We start from the raw sequence: 17,457 nt of genomic DNA, 5'->3' as shown, positions 1-17,457 counted from the left end.
CATTCATTCATCCACTCAACATTCATCACCCTTCCATTAGTGGCATGGTCGGAACTGCTTCTCTGCTGTCTCTCACTTTCCAGTAATGGTCAGGTCGGGAACACGTCCTGTCGGACGTCCCAACATATGGAGACTATTGCGCTTCCATATATAAGCTTGCCTCCGCAGTAGAACGTCACACGCCACGGTCGAACATTCCAACATGACGTCACACTCACAAGTTTTGTTGTGTAGTTTTGTTGTGTTTGTTGTGTAGTTTTGTTTGCTGAAAGTGATGTAGCATAAACGGAGGCAACGGCTGTTTCCCATGCGAGTCAAGTGGCGGAGCCCTGTTCAGGTGACGCAGCTTAAAAGGACTTTAAAAGATCAGAACAGAACCAGCCATCACAACTCACTTGTGTTTTCCCCCATATCTCCGTATTTTTATCCGACGTGTTATGTTTACTCAAAATGTATGACCACTGGTCGCCCACGTTACTCTATCTGCAGCAAATCGCTGCAACAGGACAGCTCGCGGCAGGCGGATGTGACGTCCAGAAACAAATGATGTATTTCCGGTGTAACAAATCAGCGCGAGGAATTTGAACAGTAGTCGGCTTTCTAACGGCGCAGCGAGTCGTTGACAGTTTCGGAGGTATCATAACATCGGTTACAGCGAGGAATTGGATTGACAATATCAGTTGTGTTAGGTATGGTTCAGTTTCGTCGATGCACCGAACTGTTTTCCTTTACTCATTGAGGGACGTTAACGTTAGCCAGCTATGTTAGCTTGCAACAACATCGCTAACTTGTCTAGCTAACGAAATGGAAAAGTACCTTTTAGCTAAATGAACTCATGTGATGAATGCTGCTTTCATAGCTCTGATTTTCGATGTCCAGCGCTTTACAGGAATGGACGGTGACAGAACAGAGGTGGGAAACCAGAAGCAAAACATCCATGTGGAGGTCCATGTTAAATCTCACAGGTGGGTTCACTGAGCGCTTCAAAACATGTCAGTGAATACATGCATGGAGTCCAGATCAAACCGCAGAGCCCACCACTGAAGGAGAAGTCCTACTCATAATCAAATAGGTTAACTGACCACAACGTTGAATGCATTATGCAACATATGTTGAATAAAAGTTATATTTTTCACCATTTACTCACAGCAGCAGACAAAAGTATAGACGCACCTTCTCGGTTAATGTCTGTACTTTTGTTAGTTTCCCTATTGCAGATTAGTGTTTAAGACGTCAAAGCTAAAAGAACCTATGGACTTATGTCGTAAACAAAACAAGTGTAAACAAAGTGAAAGTCTAGTAAGACTCTATTTAGATGATTGATTGATTGATTGATTGATTGATTGATTGATTGATTGATTGATTAATCATACTGGTATTGGTACAGTGTCAACCATAAAAACAGTCAGTTTTTATGCTAGCGATAATTTAATTACGTAATTTCCTGTGTACTTTATTTTTTTCCCATTCTCATTGATATTTCAGCACAGCCGAAACGTCTGATGTGAAGATCCATGTTATGGCTCTACTGAATCGCCACAGCATGGTTTTTGGTAACTACAGATGGACAGACTTTGATGACGACTTCCTGCAAAAGCATGTGGAATCTGTGGCTCTGGTTGATATGGAGGAAATGGTAACACAGGTCTGTTATTTTGGTGTGCTTTGTCAATATTTTATATTAATATTAATAGAATATTTATTTATTTTTTGTTTTTATGCTAAAATAATGCTTGTTTTCATCAACCCTCTTTCCTCAATCAGCTCCTTGATTTGAAGAGCTGCTCTGTTTCTGTTCACATCTTCACTCTGAATGAGGATGGACCAAGCACACTGAGTTTGGAGGAAGAGGAGGACCTTTCAGCAGCCAATCACTGGTTGCTGCCAGCAGGTGACACTGGACGTAGTGGACGAGAGCTCAACACACTGGATAGAAGCTTTCTTAGTTTGATTGATTTCTGCTTGAAGTCTGACAGCCAGGCAGGACTTGATACAGGAGCCGATCATTCTACAGTGTGTATCCTTTAGTCATACAACATATTATTCAGTATGAGTTTATGTGATAATCTCGGCTCTCATGTGAATGGACACTGGAAAAGTTCTGTGAATGTTTGTTACTTTTTTTGTTACTTTAATTCATTGGAATCCATTCTAACATCTGTGACTCCAACCTGACCAAAGCCTCCTATAGTTGTTTTATAGCTACCTTTGAAAGTTACGTGGAATAGTATTGCATAATCAAAAGAGAGATCAAGGCTGGCGTTAACGTAAAGACACAGTTAGTGTAATCATGACAATTGAGTGTCATTATTTTAATCTGCGCTGTCTCTCAGCGTGGTGAACATCCTGTATATTTGTTGTATTTTCACTTTAATCCTGCACAACTTCAAAGACCCTCTTTTCCCTTTGACTCATTCAAATTTTATCATGGCTTAATATTCCCCTCTGTTTGTGTTCAACAGCTGAATTCCATGGGATTTGGGAGAGCCTGGTATATGAGAGTGGAGTCAAAACACAGGTGAAATATACAATAGCAGTTGAGAGATGAGAGAAAATGATTACATAACTTGTCTACATGGCTAAACTTCACTTTGTCTTCATGGTCCTGCAGCTCCTGGATTATGTCACAACAACAATTTTCTTCTCTGACAAGAAGGTCGACAGCAACCTGATTTCATGGAACCGTGTTGTGCTGCTTCACGGTAAATAATGAATGAGTAATAGCATCAACATTCATTGGCTGAGGTTGTGTCAGAGATGATGTGCGTAAAGTAAGTGATGTATGACTCTGTTATGCCCACCTTCAGGACCTCCAGGCACAGGGAAGACATCACTTTGCAAAGCTCTTGCCCAGAAGCTGTCAATCAGACTGTTGAGTCGGTAAGACAATCCTCATTTTAGTGAAACCACTTCAGCAGTAACTACACCAACTCTTTTCATTTCAAAAGATACTCAGGCACACTCCTTTCCCTGCAGGTATTCTTATGGGCAATTTGTCGAGATAAACAGCCACAGCTTGTTCTCGAAGTGGTTCTCAGAGGTACAGAGGGCTCCTTTTTATGTTAAACTGTTCAGCTGGACGTCGATCTAGATTGAGCTAATATTATTTTGGTCGCTAATCATGACTCTTCTTCACAGAGCGGTAAGCTGGTCACAAAGATGTTTCAGAAGATCCAACAACTGATTGATGACAAAGATGCTCTTGTGTTTGTGCTGATTGATGAGGTAAAAATATTGATATTGGAAATGGATGTTTATTAGTTATATCTTTTGAATGCAGTCCTTCACTGATTTGCTGAAATCAAAAGACTCTTCTGCACTTGATGTACCTTTAGTTGTTCCATGTTCAGCAGTGTCTCTGTTCCTTTTTATGTGCCTGTTTTACGGAGAGTAGGTGGAGAGTCTGACAGCAGCTAGGAATGCCTGCCAAGCGGGAACAGAGCCCTCTGACGCCATTCGAGTGGTCAACTCAGTTCTCACTCAACTGGACCAGATCAAGCGGTCAGTAAGCAAAGGAGCCAGTGCACTGTTTTAAAACCTCTCTCACAGCATATGATGCCAGGCGCCTTAATCATGTTTTTTCAGTCATTCTTAATTCCTGTTTTCACTAGAAAATCAATCCATCAGACTTTCATTTTGTCTCATCTACACTAGTTTGTTTTGTGACTTTTGGAATCGTATTTCAGACATTCCAACGTTGTGATCCTGACGACGTCCAATGTGACAGAAAAGATAGACTTGGCGTTTGTGGACCGAGCTGACATAAAGCAGTACATCGGACCTCCATCCGAGAACGGCATCTACAACATCTACCTCTCCTGCCTGGAGGAGCTGATGAAGGTGATTGAACAAGCTAGCAACATTTTTCCTCTCATTAACCAGCCCCGAAAGGCGGACTTTCAAGTGAAAAAGAATAATTTGTTTAGGCTTAATTAGCCAATTATATAAGATATATAATATATTCACTTTCTTGTTTTTGTGAGCCTGTATTATTGTGAGAACAGACTCCTAAAAACATGGAAAATCCATAATTATAACTACATGCGTCACTAAGAAATGCTCACAGACCTCCAACACAGAGGAAGTCAGTGCCCACCGTTCAACTACCAATGAATGAGTCCTTTAACATGATCATAACGTACTTCAAAAGTCATAAGCAGCAACAGTAAACAAGATTGATTGGGTGCTTTGATTTATTCGAATTTTGCATATTTCTGCCCTTCATGATGTGTGTCTGCAGTGCCAGATCATCTACCCCCGGCAGCAGCTGTTTACCATATTTGAGCTCGAGACGATGGGCTTTGCAGAGAGTGAGGTTTCTGAGCACAGCCTGAACCTGAGGAACATTGCTATGTGGGTTCAGCTTCCCACCATGCCATAGCACTCAAACCATACGTCTTTATTCATAGCATCAAGTGCCAGTGAGAATGTAAACAGCCAGCAGCTAATGTTTTGTTGTCCTTTTCATTTCCAGAAAAAGCAAAGGTTTGAGTGGAAGAGCACTGAGGAAAATACCATTTCTAGCCCACGCAATGTTTGTAAGGGTAAGTGTTTGATTTTCTTCAATGGAGAGTGTAGGGGGAAAAAAGTCGTGTTGTTTTTTAAAATGTCGTTTGTTTGCCTGCAGACGCCGACAGTGACTCTTGAGAGGTTTCTGGAGGCTATGGACCAAACGGTAGATAAACAGAAGGAGGAAAATGCCAACCTGGTCAATGGCATCTAAAGGTACAATGCCCAAAGACTGACACGTTTGTTCATGAGCTCTCCATCCCCATTCATGCTACACTTACAATGTCCTGCATTGAAAACCTTACATATGTAAAGTGTGTAAGTAGTATCAGCAAAATGTACTTAAAATATCAAAAGTAAAAGTACTCACTGTGCAGTGAAATAGTCCTTCTCAGTATTACACTATGATATTTTTGGATTAATATGACTTCTGCATTAGTGTCTATGTTCCATTTTACTGCTGTAGATGTTTAAGGCAACTTAATATACAGTTGGGTAGTTTAATCTATAGCAACACTCTAATGTTCTGGAAGATCATATGTTTATCGCCGTCCTGTGAGAACCACAAATTTCTTAAAATGAGCTCAGAAAACCAGCCCTGTTTTCAGCTTTGTGGCAATACATTTTCCAGCTAATCCAAGAGTTTTCAGAGTTTATTTATCTCAAGTAGAATTTTCTCAACTCCTACAGGAACACTTAATCCTGTAATTAATTAGGAACATTCAAAATCAGTGGACTGGAAGGGTATGAAAAATTGTACTGTGAAAAAACCAGTAACTGAATCTGTCAGGTGAAAAGGAGCTGAATGCAAAGATTTTACAGTCGAATTGTTAAGTGGCATAAAATGGAAATACTAAAGGACAGTACAAATGTACAATTTTTACTTAAGTGCAGTACTTGAGTAAATGTAATTACTTTCCACTGCTGACATATTGACTTGAAATCCTGACTTAAAAAGTTTAATCTAGAGGACACAGCAATGTATTTAGAGCCTGAATGCTGCTCTAGTGCCACTAAAACATTCGTTATTCACTGTTTGTCCACATGTGCAAATCCTTCTTCAGAATATTCTATTTTCATGGCTCTCAGGCAAGAGAAGGAGTATGAGTGCTGCTGAGCTGGACCAGTTTCAGAGGCCTGAACCCAGCAGCAGGTACAAATATGTCTGCTATTGTTTTGTATCAGAAAGAATACAATAGCTGCAGCATTTTCAAAATAGCGGTAACTAAGAAGAACCATGTGAGATCTACAGGAACGTCTTCTGTGAAACTAATGAAATGAATTCACGCTTACTGTCTTACAGGTGTTTGCCCGGAGCCTCCCTCTCCAGAAACAGGGAATATATATTGGCTATGTTTGTTTGTCAATGGACAAATGTCTGATTTTGAAAACTTACATGAGAATATTACCAGCAGTGTCGGTGGGCGAGAAAACGTCCTCAATATTCTCTCAGGACTAACTGTACAGAGGCTGTGTCTGAGAGACTTTTGTTAATAAAGAAGATGTTCAGTGAAGCTGATGTGACTGGCTTCAGTTTGTAGAAATGCCCTCCCTCACCTCAGTCACAACATCAATGACCTGTTAAGACAACGATTCCAGCCCATAAAATAATTCCCAGTACAACATGGTCACCAAAGACGTGTGATTGTGATTGGCTGGCAGGTTTCCACTCATGATTTAGTTTGTAGTTTGATTCCCGTTAAACTGTAAAGTTCACCTCGTCAGGCGTTATAGCTTATTTGAATAGAAACATGAGTTAAAGGGACACTCCGGTGATTCTGTGTCAAACTTCCATAAAATTAGGGGATTTGTGAAGCAGCAGAGTTGGAGAGATGGAGATGGAGCCCATATTTAACTTGATAGCATTGCCCCCAATGCCTGTTAATAACACCCTCTCCTCTCCTATTAAAAATGAGTTTTAAAAAGGGGGTCTGCCCTGAGCAAGATACATCCCCGTGGTGGCAGTTGATCACTCCAGTGAGACGTGATGAAGCTTCTGGATCTGTAGAGACTGGGAGGTGAAGGGGAGGTGGAGCAATGTGCACAACAGCAGACGAACCAAACGACCTGAGGCAGAGGGAATCGTATTTAAGACAGCTGCATGATTTTAGTCTCACAGTGATGTCGTGTCGCTGTGCAATGGGAAAGATGACAACAGCTGATGACTGACAGCCCAACACAAGGACAGCAAGGAATCCATCATTAGGCACACGTTTACTTACCATCCTCAATAAATGTCTGAAGGATCCTACATGTATCTTCCAAAGAGACATCACTGTCTTACAGAAATCCTCACATTTGCATAAGTTGAAGATGTTTAGCATTTTTGCATTTCAAAAAATATTACAATGATAATTTGATGAGCAAAACAGGCATTGACTCATGTTCAGTCAAGCAACGAATCATTGCAGCTCTACTCTCAAGTTCACTGAAATGTACTGAAGCCACTGGCTGCCTGAAAGTAGAGAATGAGACCAACTTCCATGACCTGGAAGAGTGATTTTGACTTTGTGCATGGTGTGCTCTGTATAGCAGACGTTCTTGGAAAGAGAAGGGGAACTGTGTCGTTCCCCTCTGTGAGGAAAAGCCGATCAGAGTCTCCTTCAAACCCAGCCGTTACTGTTTGACATGTCTGGAAGTTCTTCCAAGGACCTGCAACATATTTGCATCACAGTCCAGTTCGCCCAGCTGATCCATCCTGCTACAGACTGATGTACTTACATAAATAAATAAATGTAGATATACATCAAGATACACATCACGTTACCTACAGGTAGGTAGAGTATGTATACCTACCCTCCCTCCCTCCCTGCCCACCTATCCATTCATCCACCCACTCACCTTTCATCACCCTTCCATTAGTGGCCAGGTAGGAACTGCTTCTCTGCTGTCTCTCACCCTCCAGTAATGGTCGGATCGGGAACACGTCCCTACATATGGAGGCAATCGGCTCCTTGAGGTAAACTCGCCTCCTCCGCGTGGAACGTCACGCGCTAAGATCGACCATTCCAACTTGACGTCACACGAGAGATCTTCTGGAGCTACCTCTGTGACGTCACTACTTTCCTACCATGCAGGTTCCCAGGTTTCCATTTGCATTATATGAATGAAAACAAAAGGGCAGAGAAATTCAGCACTTCGTTTAAATGTGTCTTCCTTGGAGGATGAGTACACATCACTGACACGCTACGCTTCAGCTGTGATTTAGAATTAGTGATGAAACTGGATGGAGGATTGAGTAGAATGCAGTCAGTGTTTGCGCATGTTTCTGGGTCTCATGGGCCACACATGCTCGGCACATTTGTCACTTTTTCCTCCGAGTGAAACACTAAAATCAGTACGACATATTTAACAAAAAGCGTGTCCATATTTCTCTTCTTTGACTCAATGTAAGCCTCCTCCCGTTTTGTGAGAAAATTGAGGCACAAATTTTGAGAATTTTTTTGATAGGGACTCCATCCCTGTCCCTGTAACTTTTATTTTAAGATTTACTTTATTGATCACTGCACACACATGCTACAGGGAGGAGACTGCACACACGCCATGCTTCGTGAAATTATTTTCTCCGCGTTTGACCCATCCTCGGTCCGTCGTTCCTCCGCGGCAGACCACGAGCGGTGGGCTGCCAGCTGCCAGTCGATGCCGGTGCCCGCGCCCGGGGACCCATCCTTTTTTCGTCACCGTTGGTCAGGCGGTGATCTTCTTGCATGTTTTTAGTGGGGGTTATTTAAGGAGGAAACCCCGGGTGAACACGGGGAGAACATGCAAACTCCACACAGAAAGGCCCCCTTTTTCCTCGAGCAGCAGGCACTGAAGACATGGTGGACACGCCACTAGCGCCCACAGCGGGATTCGAACCGGGGACCTTCTAGCTGTGAGGCGACAGTGTTACCACTTGTGCCCGTGCTACCCAAATTATTCTTTATTTATTCTTACATTTCTGTATTTATGGTTAATGAGATGATCACGACCTGTGGGGCAGATCAAGAATGAAAGAAATGTGAGAAGGATGGGGATCAGTGCCGTCTTTGACCTCACAAGTGTGTAGTTTTGTTAGTTAAACGTCGTTCAGCCTAAACGGAGACTACAGCATCGACAGCAGCTGGATTGGCTTCAGCGGCAGCACCACCTACTGGGCATTTGCCTGAACTTCACCAGGACTTTCAGCATCCACTCTGCAACTTCTTGAACTAAAATTTGAAAGAGGGTAAGGTTGATGTTGACTTGCTTCTCGATATCCTGTGACTCTGAATGACTGCCAGTCTTAAGAGACTTCATGTCAACAAGCAGGGAAGAAAAAAAAAAAGAAAAAAGAAAAACAGAGTTACAGAGGAAAATGCCCATAGCCTTGTTTATTGGTAGTTTATTACTGTACATACACCTGCTCATGAGTCATATATACATATATCTTTTTCTCCCTCACACACACACACACACACACACACACACACACACACACACACACACACACACACACAAAACACTCCAGGTTATATAAAAGGACTCACTTTGTGTGCAGGGTTCAATCACAGTCTGAGATCTACGAAGAACATTTGCATCTGCATACAACGTTCACACGCACGCACGCACGCACACACACACACCACAAATATCTGCATATGGCCTTATGCCTTGATTTACATAGAACAGACCACAATCAAAAATATAGAAAAGTGACTGATGAACCAATAGGCAGCCCAGTGGTAATCAAGCGACTGTGGGTCTGTTAACATTTAGTGTGTGAGCTCTGTGGGTCTCTGGGACATGTGCTTCCTTTACCATCTGAACAGGAAGACCACAGGAAGGCTAGTTTTGGTTTCCTTAGGGGCATTGTTCAATTAGACTAGTTCAAAATGCATCATTTTACAATTATTCAAGAAATGTGTGATCTGTTTGCTATGCTTGATCCCCCTGGTGTAACTTTACCATGCTACATTTTATTGTTTATCTACTATAATCCCAAAGAGTCACCACTGCTGAGAGGCCTAAAAATAAGTGGCTTTGTTCAGTTTCAGTCTCAGTATCTGGATATTTTTCTTTCTTTTTTTTTTTTTTTAAGAAATCAAGAGGTGCGCTTAGACTGGAAAACTAAATCTATAGCACATTCAAATGGGCCTTCTCCTTCGGTCTTTTCTCCCACTTGCCAGGAAACGGCTGTATGTTTCAGAAAACTGAGATGTGCTTCGTGATGTGATTTATAACATGTTTTAAAAATAACCTTACGCTTTTATCAAGAAGCAGGATTGACAGTTAGCTAGATAACTGATCTCTACTGAGCCCGGAAAAAAGTCTTTTTACTTAAACCTGCTCAAACTGACATACTGTCGCCTGAGGGTGATGTGCCAAACTTGCGAGCAAACAGTTGTGCATTTTCACACCCAGAGGACACAGAATAACATTAGCACTTATTTGGGATCTTGTTTCTGGCCACCTGATGAATGTAAATGCACTACTCGCTCTCTTTTTCTAAATGAACCAAAACATTAATGCTGCAGGCCAGAAAACCAAACGTTAGCTTAAAGACACTACGGCTAACGCTCTGTAGAGCTGAGGAGAATTTTCTGTAGGTACAGTACATCATTATGAATAACCCCTTTGTCCTCACACAGTCATTTTACATTATTAAAATAAAAATACCAATTAGGACAGCTTTAAGTCCTGATTTGGGAGTAGTTTATACAGTGTTGTTACCTAGCTAACTTCAGTAATCCTGCTTCACATGAGAGAACCCTGGTATTACCGAACACCTGACAAAGAGAACCTAACACTCTCGGTCAACCCAGAACTCTGAATGTTAGGGGTCAGATTATATTGAAAACAGAGGAAACTTCTCAAAAGAGCGACATCCTTAACTTGAACACTCAGATAAATAAGCCAAGGCCAGCAGATAAGGAAGAGAGGCCATGTGAAGGTGTTTAAAAAAAGCCATTGTGTGCTTTAGTACTGACACATGACCATAAAGACAAAAAGGAAAACAACCATGGCATACCTTTGCAAAAAAAACAAAAAACAAAACAACAACAACATCTGAGGCCTATATCACAAATGCCCATATTATATGCTCACTCTTGCGTTTATAAATAACTACAACAAAAGTAACAAAGATCGGTTATGGCAAAAAAGAAATGAGTCAAAGACAGAACCCTGCTTTACAGAGCAAAGAGCATCTCTTAATGTCTGATTTGTCTTTTTTTTTTTTTGCTTGTTTCTCTCTCAGACTCTCTCTCTCTCACACTCTCTCACACACACACACACACACTCTCACACACACACACACACACACACACACACACACACACACACACACACACACACACACACACACACACACACACACACACACACACACACACACACACACACACACACACAAATACTGTGAGCAGTTTTGAAAGCACTGATGGCCTCTCTTTCTCCAAAACGATTAATAAAACTCGAGACACTAAAAAGAGAGCGAAATGGTTTCTTCTCTTCATCACGAGTGGCCTTCTTGCTTGCTCTATTGCGACCCAGAAGCAGTTGCTAGGCAGCCAGCCCATCCCCTGGACACACACAATGTTGAAAACAAATTCTTCCAGGTTAACTGTGTGGTATAAAGACCCATTCACACTATGGAGAGTACAGTTAGAGGGGGTGATTGTCTCTGGGTTGGTGTGATGCACGGTGAAGTGTGCAGAGATATGAAAGGAGAGAGGATAAGGATGTCTGGTAGTTGATCAAAAAAGAGTGACATTATTGAGTTCCACTGTTTCTGTACGGCTCGTCTGTCCACTGCAGAGCTGATTTGGACGAAGGTTCCTTTGGAGTTCCGTGTTATGTTGCCTCTACAGCCTCTAGTAAGGACCTAGAGTGCCAGACCAACTGTCACAAAAGCACTGGGGTGTATTTTTTTTGCAGGTGAAGTTGACAGGGTGACAGTAGGTAACTCGTGAATATGTTTGTTTCATCATGGTCTGACTGTGCCATGTGCTTAGGTAAGGGAACATACAAGGGACAAAATTCCAGTTGTAGCTCAAAGTATTCAGAGAGTCCAGTCTCCAGCTCAAGGTCCAAAATCCATAATGCTGCCCATGGCTGGTTCTCCTGACATCCCACAGGCTGGTGCCGGTGTGCGTGGCTCGACAGTACGCCAGCTCGCCCGATAAGTCATGGTTCAATGGTGAATTCACTCCAAAAACATGTGAGTGTTGGGATGCTGGATTTGTAAACAGAGAAAGGTACGTGTGGAAGAGTGGGGGAGGATCAATGCTACCCTGTAAACAAAAATCTTGGGAGTATTTTGGGAGGGGAGATTCAGGAGCTTGACAGCCATGGTGGTGCAGCAGAGGAGATTTAGAATCAGCTGCAGTCGGGCTAGTCCGGTCTGAAGATGGGGATCTTAGGTAAGAACTCTATTAGGATTACCTGCAGGCGATGAGAGGAGACACCGTTATCCTGAGATGGTACAGATTTTGCATTGATGTGATCAAGTAAACCAGCCTTCCTGTATTGCATTTTATCATCTCACCACAACAGATACTTACATATTCCATCATGTTGTTGGTTTCACACTTCCTTTTGCTTAGTCTCCAATGCAAACACAACTGCAAACAAAGCGCAACAGAGATCAAGCAGCTTTTACAGCACATCCTACAACTACACTACTGACACACACACACACACACACACACACACACACACACACACACACACACACACACACACACACACACACACACACACACACACACACACACACACACACACACACACACATCTATTCATGCCTTCATTACTCACTTTGTGGTAAAGTCTGCTGTTCTCCCACTCCAGAAGTTTCTCTATGGATCTTCTAGTCTGGAAGGAGGCAGGAACATTAGATGATATTCTTCTCACCTCCCCAAAACATTCAACACATTTTCCTTACTCCCTAGTTGATTTGGATTTACTGTGATGTATTTTGGCGAAGGCAACCTGGATAAGCATCTCACCCTCTTGCTGAGGCAGATGACAGGCCACAGACTGAAGCCTAATGTGCAACAGCAGCAGAGGCAGCCACACAGGAGCCACCGCACGTTCACTGGCAGCGTCTTTCTCAGGCAGCTGTTCACACGGTTGATACTGGCTTTGAATTCCTCTGGTGCCACCTGAGGAGGAGCACATAGCAGGCATAGTTAATAAAGTAACATGTATTGTTCTTGGATGACAGGTTGGAGTGCTTTATGTACTGTTCACACTAATGTAATCTGTGTTTTGGTGATCAGATGAGTGAAAGCATCAAGACATACTGTACTGCAGAATATTTATTAGCAATTCTAATATGAATATTAATAAAATGAAGTATTACATATTGGCTGGTGGCTAGAATATGATGTAAATCTTGTAGTTGCACAAATGTGAGATGTGATTTTGCCATAGTCACTATGTATCAATAAATAACACAGAAACACTCACCTTTCCCGTAAGTGCTGATGGAAATTCTGACTCGAATTTGTTACTAAGCCCAAACCTGGGGGGTGAGGGGGGAAAGTAGACTGTTACACAGAAGCAAATATGCACTCTATTTGGATAAGTAATAATCAATTTTACATTTCTGGCCTCCTATGGGGTAACATTTTACACCACTTGACAAAATGTAAAACTGAGCCCAGCAGGTATCGGGGTAAATTATGAGTGTTCAAATTTAAGATGCATCCGGACAAACCTCATGAGATGTGCCATTTGAGCCTTATAACACTTGACACATTATCATAATGGAAGGGAAGGAATCTGATTATAGACTGAGACTTCGCCGGTTTCTTTACTGATCCCAATTTATGGCGACTACTAACAGTGAAAGTCGCTGTGTGGGTGAGTAATAGGCTGAGTATTGTGACGTGTTCATAAAAATCCATGCTTCAGTCCGGATGAGTTGTAAACAGTTACTTGAAAAGAAAAAGGAAAGACAAGGATGCATTTTAAAGCTATATACAACGCCCATACTTAAAACAGGTAAGGAATGTGAAACCACACCCATGTACCAATTACGGGAAGTGTCAGCGACCAAAAAAGGTATGAGTAGCTAAAACAATTAATCAACAACACAAATACATATTTATGGCTTCCACACTGTTACTTCATTTATGGGATTTCAAAGATGATATATAATTTAGACACCCCAAACTTCAAGTATATCCATGTACTTTAGTCCTAAATCAAACTAAAAAGTGTAATATTGTGAAGCAGCCTATGTGCACAGGCACTTGTCACATTTCACTGTTCATCCTGGGTTGCATTACACAGCCGCAAGTGTGTCAATACCAGCCAAGCTGGCCAACAAGTAGCGATAAAGGAGCACTGACATCTAATGTAGTTTCAAAGCAGTATGAAAAAGCGTGGTGAGGAAAGCCAGTGTGATAACAACACTGCTAACTTGAGTGGATGACGTCAGAAGTTTGAAGCCCAAAATTCAGGGACACACTGATACTTCCCTGCAGCTAACCCTGGAAGTGCTCTTCCCTACTTGACTAGACTGCCTGACTACACACAACATCAAGTACCTAAATTTCCCGCTGCCACCAAAACTCCGTATTAATGTTTTACTGGACATGGATGCCTGTCACAACCATTACTGAGGGAACAATTTAGTCATGCGCATGGGTTATTAATTCCAGGGGGTGTGTATCATTTAGCAAAATGTGATCTAGTTAATCAGGGGAGTCTGACCCCGTGGCTAAGTCAACAAATAGTGACAACAAACCGTCTTGACTTTAAAATAGATAACACGACAGCATATAACGCTACGTAGTAGATACAAAAAGGTGTACATTCGTTAAGCCACGTCACGTTACTTTAGCTAGAACGAAAGTTAATTCTCAGCAGCCACTCCTCGCCTGCTCGTTGAGTTAGCTCGATGCTAACTAGCTGGCGATGCTAGGTCACCAGCGGAGGCTAACTTAGCTAGTAGCCAGTTAGCCACGGGGAGCGCAGTTGCTAATGATTTCACAGTGGCGGTACACTCTTCTCTCCGTGCGCTGAAGCGTCGGCAGTTGCTTACACAGTGACGTGGCCGGACCCTCGCACCACCACCGGGTCCGGAGCGTACTTGAGGAGCTGCTCCTCCGCGGCCCTGTCCTCGTCCTCCTCTTCCTCCTCCTCCTCTTCGTAGATCTCGTCAAAGTCCTCCATCATCGCAGGACTCGGCCTCGCGCTTCCCGGGAGAGACACCGGGAGAGACACGATGCCGACGAACAGCGAAACCTTGGCGAGAAACGAGTACAAAGAGGAGCCAGAAGACAACCACAGAAAATATCAATCCGTCCCAGAGACGATACAGTTCACATCGTTCAGCAAGCTCCACCAAACAAAACATCAACATCCGCCGCAGTAACCATACGACACCGGAAGGGAGACAGACGTGCTTACGTCTGAGTTTTTTTTTTCTTCCCCTTTTTTTCATCAAAGATGCAATTTACAGAAGGGCGTTTTAATAATATCCGGACTTTGTGACGTTTTTTCACTTCCATGGGAAAACGTGTTGTTTGGGTTCTTTGGGCACATCAAGTGCGACAAGGACAAGATACATGTTATATTTGGTTAGAAATACCCCCAACAGAGACAATGAAATAATCAATATAAAAGAGCATTATGATAGATCTGCATATGCAAACTAATCTTGTTTACTTCACAAAATCAGAAATGTAACAATTACGTTGCATGTAAAGACAACGAAATATGAGCTGAAGATGCAGGGCAGCATTTTAATATTGTTTGTCATTGTGTCGGCAATTTTAACTACTTTCTACAAGATCATTGTCTGTTCTACGTGAAAAATATTTACAAATTGAATAAATATGGTGAAGCAAAGCGTAAAATATTTCACTCTGCATTGCAATGGAGCAGGAGTATAAAGTATAAGCAACTGGAAATATTCAAGCAAAATCTAAATACGGTATTTGAGTAAATATACTTGTTACTTCCTGGATTGAAGGCTGTACTGCACTATCATACATTAGCATCGATAATAATAAAACAATTGATGTTGTGCAAAGAAGAACAATAATGAGTACGACATGAAGAAAAGAAGGCTAAACCGGAAGTTAAGAAACTTGTCCTTCAAATTATGACATTCACGTTGGCCAGAAGTTACATTTAGCCTCCTTTTGTTCCTAAGACTACGAATATTTTCTGTTTGTAGGCCTGACTCACATACAGCGTACAATCTCTAGTTTGCTGGGCAGTTAAATACAAATGTCGAACAACATATGCTGCTGTGCGGCAACACATATTTTATTTTGAAAGGTTTAACCAGAAGTTGCCTCACAGTACTCAAAGGAGCCTTATCCTACATGTACATTTAAAATATCTGGGAGTCGCGATACAGCAAGAGTTGTATTGCTGTTACATTTTTATTTTTTCGATAACTGTAAACCTGTTATTCATCCATCAAGGTCCAGATCAACCCGAGAGGTTTTCAGTAGACATTGTCTACAAGCAGTCTGGAGAAGACAGTTGGTGTTTCGGAAGTGTGGACAGAGTTGAGCCACAGTCGGAAATTGTGGTAAACCTTTGCTTTAGCGTCTCAGCCGTGGATGAAATTATTGCCAACATGACACGAACGGAGCACTTTAAAATGTTTTTTGAAGTTTTCAAAGAAGTGATTCCTGTCCCCACATGCGGTGTTCTGTCAGTCGTGCTTTTAGCGTGTGTTTTGTTTGGTATCCAAACATATTTCAACTTCACCATGGGTGCCTTCAGCGTCGGTGCCTCTGTTTTTGAAAATGGACACCTCCACAGACTCTTGACATACCCTTTTTACCACAGAAACCTCCCCCAGCTTCTCCTGAACATCACAGCCATGGCGTTTCTCAGCGGCAGTTTGGAGAAGGGCTTTGGCACTGTTCGTTTCCTGTTCCTGTTCCTCCTGCTGTCGACCACCACTGGCCTGTTTTACAGCTTCCTGGATCTCATGCAGAGCGTCAGCAGCCAGAGTCACACAGAGGGCCTTCTTCCTGTGGCCCTGGCATGTGTGGCTCTAACTACCATGCACACTAAAATGACTAAAGGCTTCCTGTGTGGAGTCAGTTTGCCCACCATGGCTCTCCCCTGGGTGTTACTCATAATCACCACTGCCCTCATTCCTCACAGTGTGCTGCCCTGTAACATCATTGCCGTCCTTGTTGGGTGGACGTTTGGGAAAGGATGGTTCTCTCTTGTGGACTTGTCTGAGTCCAGGGCTGGCGTCCTGGAGAAGATGATGCCTTTCAGGTTGCTGAGGAGCGTCGGCGGTGTTATGTTTGTTCCTGCTTCCACAGAGGAGCGAAGAAAGACCCTCCTTCCACGGATCAATCCAACACCTGGGTCCTACCCAGTCCAGGCTTACGCTCCACTATCCAGCATCAACACTGCTGATACGTCGGGCAAGTTTTACGAAGGCTGGCCAAATTCGAGTAGTGCTCTGAGTAGTCCCACTCCGCCTCTCGTTCCTCATGGACATGGCTCAGCACATAGCTTTGGACAATGCCATGGACACAGTTCGGAGCAGAATTTTGGCCACAGCTGCAACCACAACCATAGTCATGGTTATTAATAGCACTGCTTTCCAGCTATACAGACGAGCCTTATTCTATCGTTGCTACTCTCTTTTTCACTGTTTAACACTGGTGGGCACCTGTGGCATCTCGTTATTGGATTGTGTTGTTTATGATGTCAAATGCTTTTATACACTGTTAAGCTGATTCTTCAGTGGGCCTCTACAGTATTTGTAGAGTGTCTGTCTGCCTTTGTGATTACATGACAGCTGCTGAATGTTTTTTATGGGGGACTCTTACACATTTTTATAATTTGTACTGTGTATTTACTTTATACCATTTCCACTAATTTCTATAAATAAATGTGTACAAAAAAAACTCTTACACATGAAAAACTTTTCAAAAGTTGTGTTCATCCAGTTATATATTAAAAGCACATCTTCAGCACAAGAAATGGAGA

General features: G+C 42.4%; 4 protein-coding genes across 5 annotated transcripts in view; 2 read left to right on the top strand and 2 right to left on the bottom strand.

Moving 5' to 3' along the window:
- The first annotated feature begins 564 nt into the window (after positions 1-564).
- On the top strand, positions 565-6,021 carry trip13 (thyroid hormone receptor interactor 13). Its single transcript, XM_070985076.1, has 16 exons — positions 565-689; positions 880-965; positions 1,486-1,645; positions 1,765-1,891; positions 2,463-2,518; positions 2,612-2,702; positions 2,808-2,880; positions 2,977-3,040; positions 3,139-3,225; positions 3,395-3,501; positions 3,687-3,840; positions 4,241-4,353; positions 4,475-4,544; positions 4,628-4,725; positions 5,599-5,662; positions 5,813-6,021. Exons 2-14 carry the CDS (start codon positions 892-894, stop codon positions 4,721-4,723), a joined length of 1,272 nt encoding a protein of 423 aa, XP_070841177.1. The 5' UTR covers positions 565-689; positions 880-891; the 3' UTR covers positions 4,724-4,725; positions 5,599-5,662; positions 5,813-6,021.
- Positions 6,022-8,842: 2,821 nt separating this feature from the next.
- Positions 8,843-14,866, bottom strand: chic2 (cysteine-rich hydrophobic domain 2). Of its 2 annotated transcripts, XR_011602991.1 has the most exons (7): positions 14,525-14,852; positions 12,943-12,997; positions 12,480-12,635; positions 12,289-12,345; positions 12,033-12,092; positions 10,849-11,913; positions 8,843-10,717 (listed from the first exon to the last, which is right to left on the bottom strand). XR_011602991.1 is itself a non-coding variant. In XM_070977339.1 (6 exons), exons 1-6 carry the CDS (start codon positions 14,656-14,658, stop codon positions 11,863-11,865), a joined length of 513 nt encoding a protein of 170 aa, XP_070833440.1. In that variant the 5' UTR covers positions 14,659-14,866; the 3' UTR covers positions 8,843-11,862. The 2 variants fall into 2 exon arrangements, 1 of the variants encoding a protein (XP_070833440.1); XM_070977339.1 differs by having other exon boundaries at positions 8,843-11,913; positions 14,525-14,866.
- Positions 14,867-15,122: 256 nt separating this feature from the next.
- rhbdd2 (rhomboid domain containing 2) lies at positions 15,123-17,392 on the top strand. The gene has a single exon (XM_070977309.1). It carries the CDS (start codon positions 16,076-16,078, stop codon positions 17,054-17,056), a length of 981 nt encoding a protein of 326 aa, XP_070833410.1. The 5' UTR covers positions 15,123-16,075; the 3' UTR covers positions 17,057-17,392.
- Positions 17,307-17,457, bottom strand: part of LOC139341053 (OCIA domain-containing protein 1) — a 3,939-nt gene continuing 3,788 nt past the window's right edge. The window contains exon 8 of the mRNA XM_070977322.1: positions 17,307-17,457. This exon is cut by the window's right edge and continues 1,054 nt beyond it. The gene's annotated coding sequence lies outside the window, so the exon portion shown is untranslated.

This window comes from Chaetodon trifascialis, chromosome 2 (assembly GCF_039877785.1).
Source record: "Chaetodon trifascialis isolate fChaTrf1 chromosome 2, fChaTrf1.hap1, whole genome shotgun sequence".
Taxonomy (NCBI): domain Eukaryota; kingdom Metazoa; phylum Chordata; class Actinopteri; order Chaetodontiformes; family Chaetodontidae; genus Chaetodon; species Chaetodon trifascialis.
The sequence above is the reverse complement of the archived record's forward strand: the minus strand, read 5'-3'. Positions and strand labels throughout refer to the sequence as shown.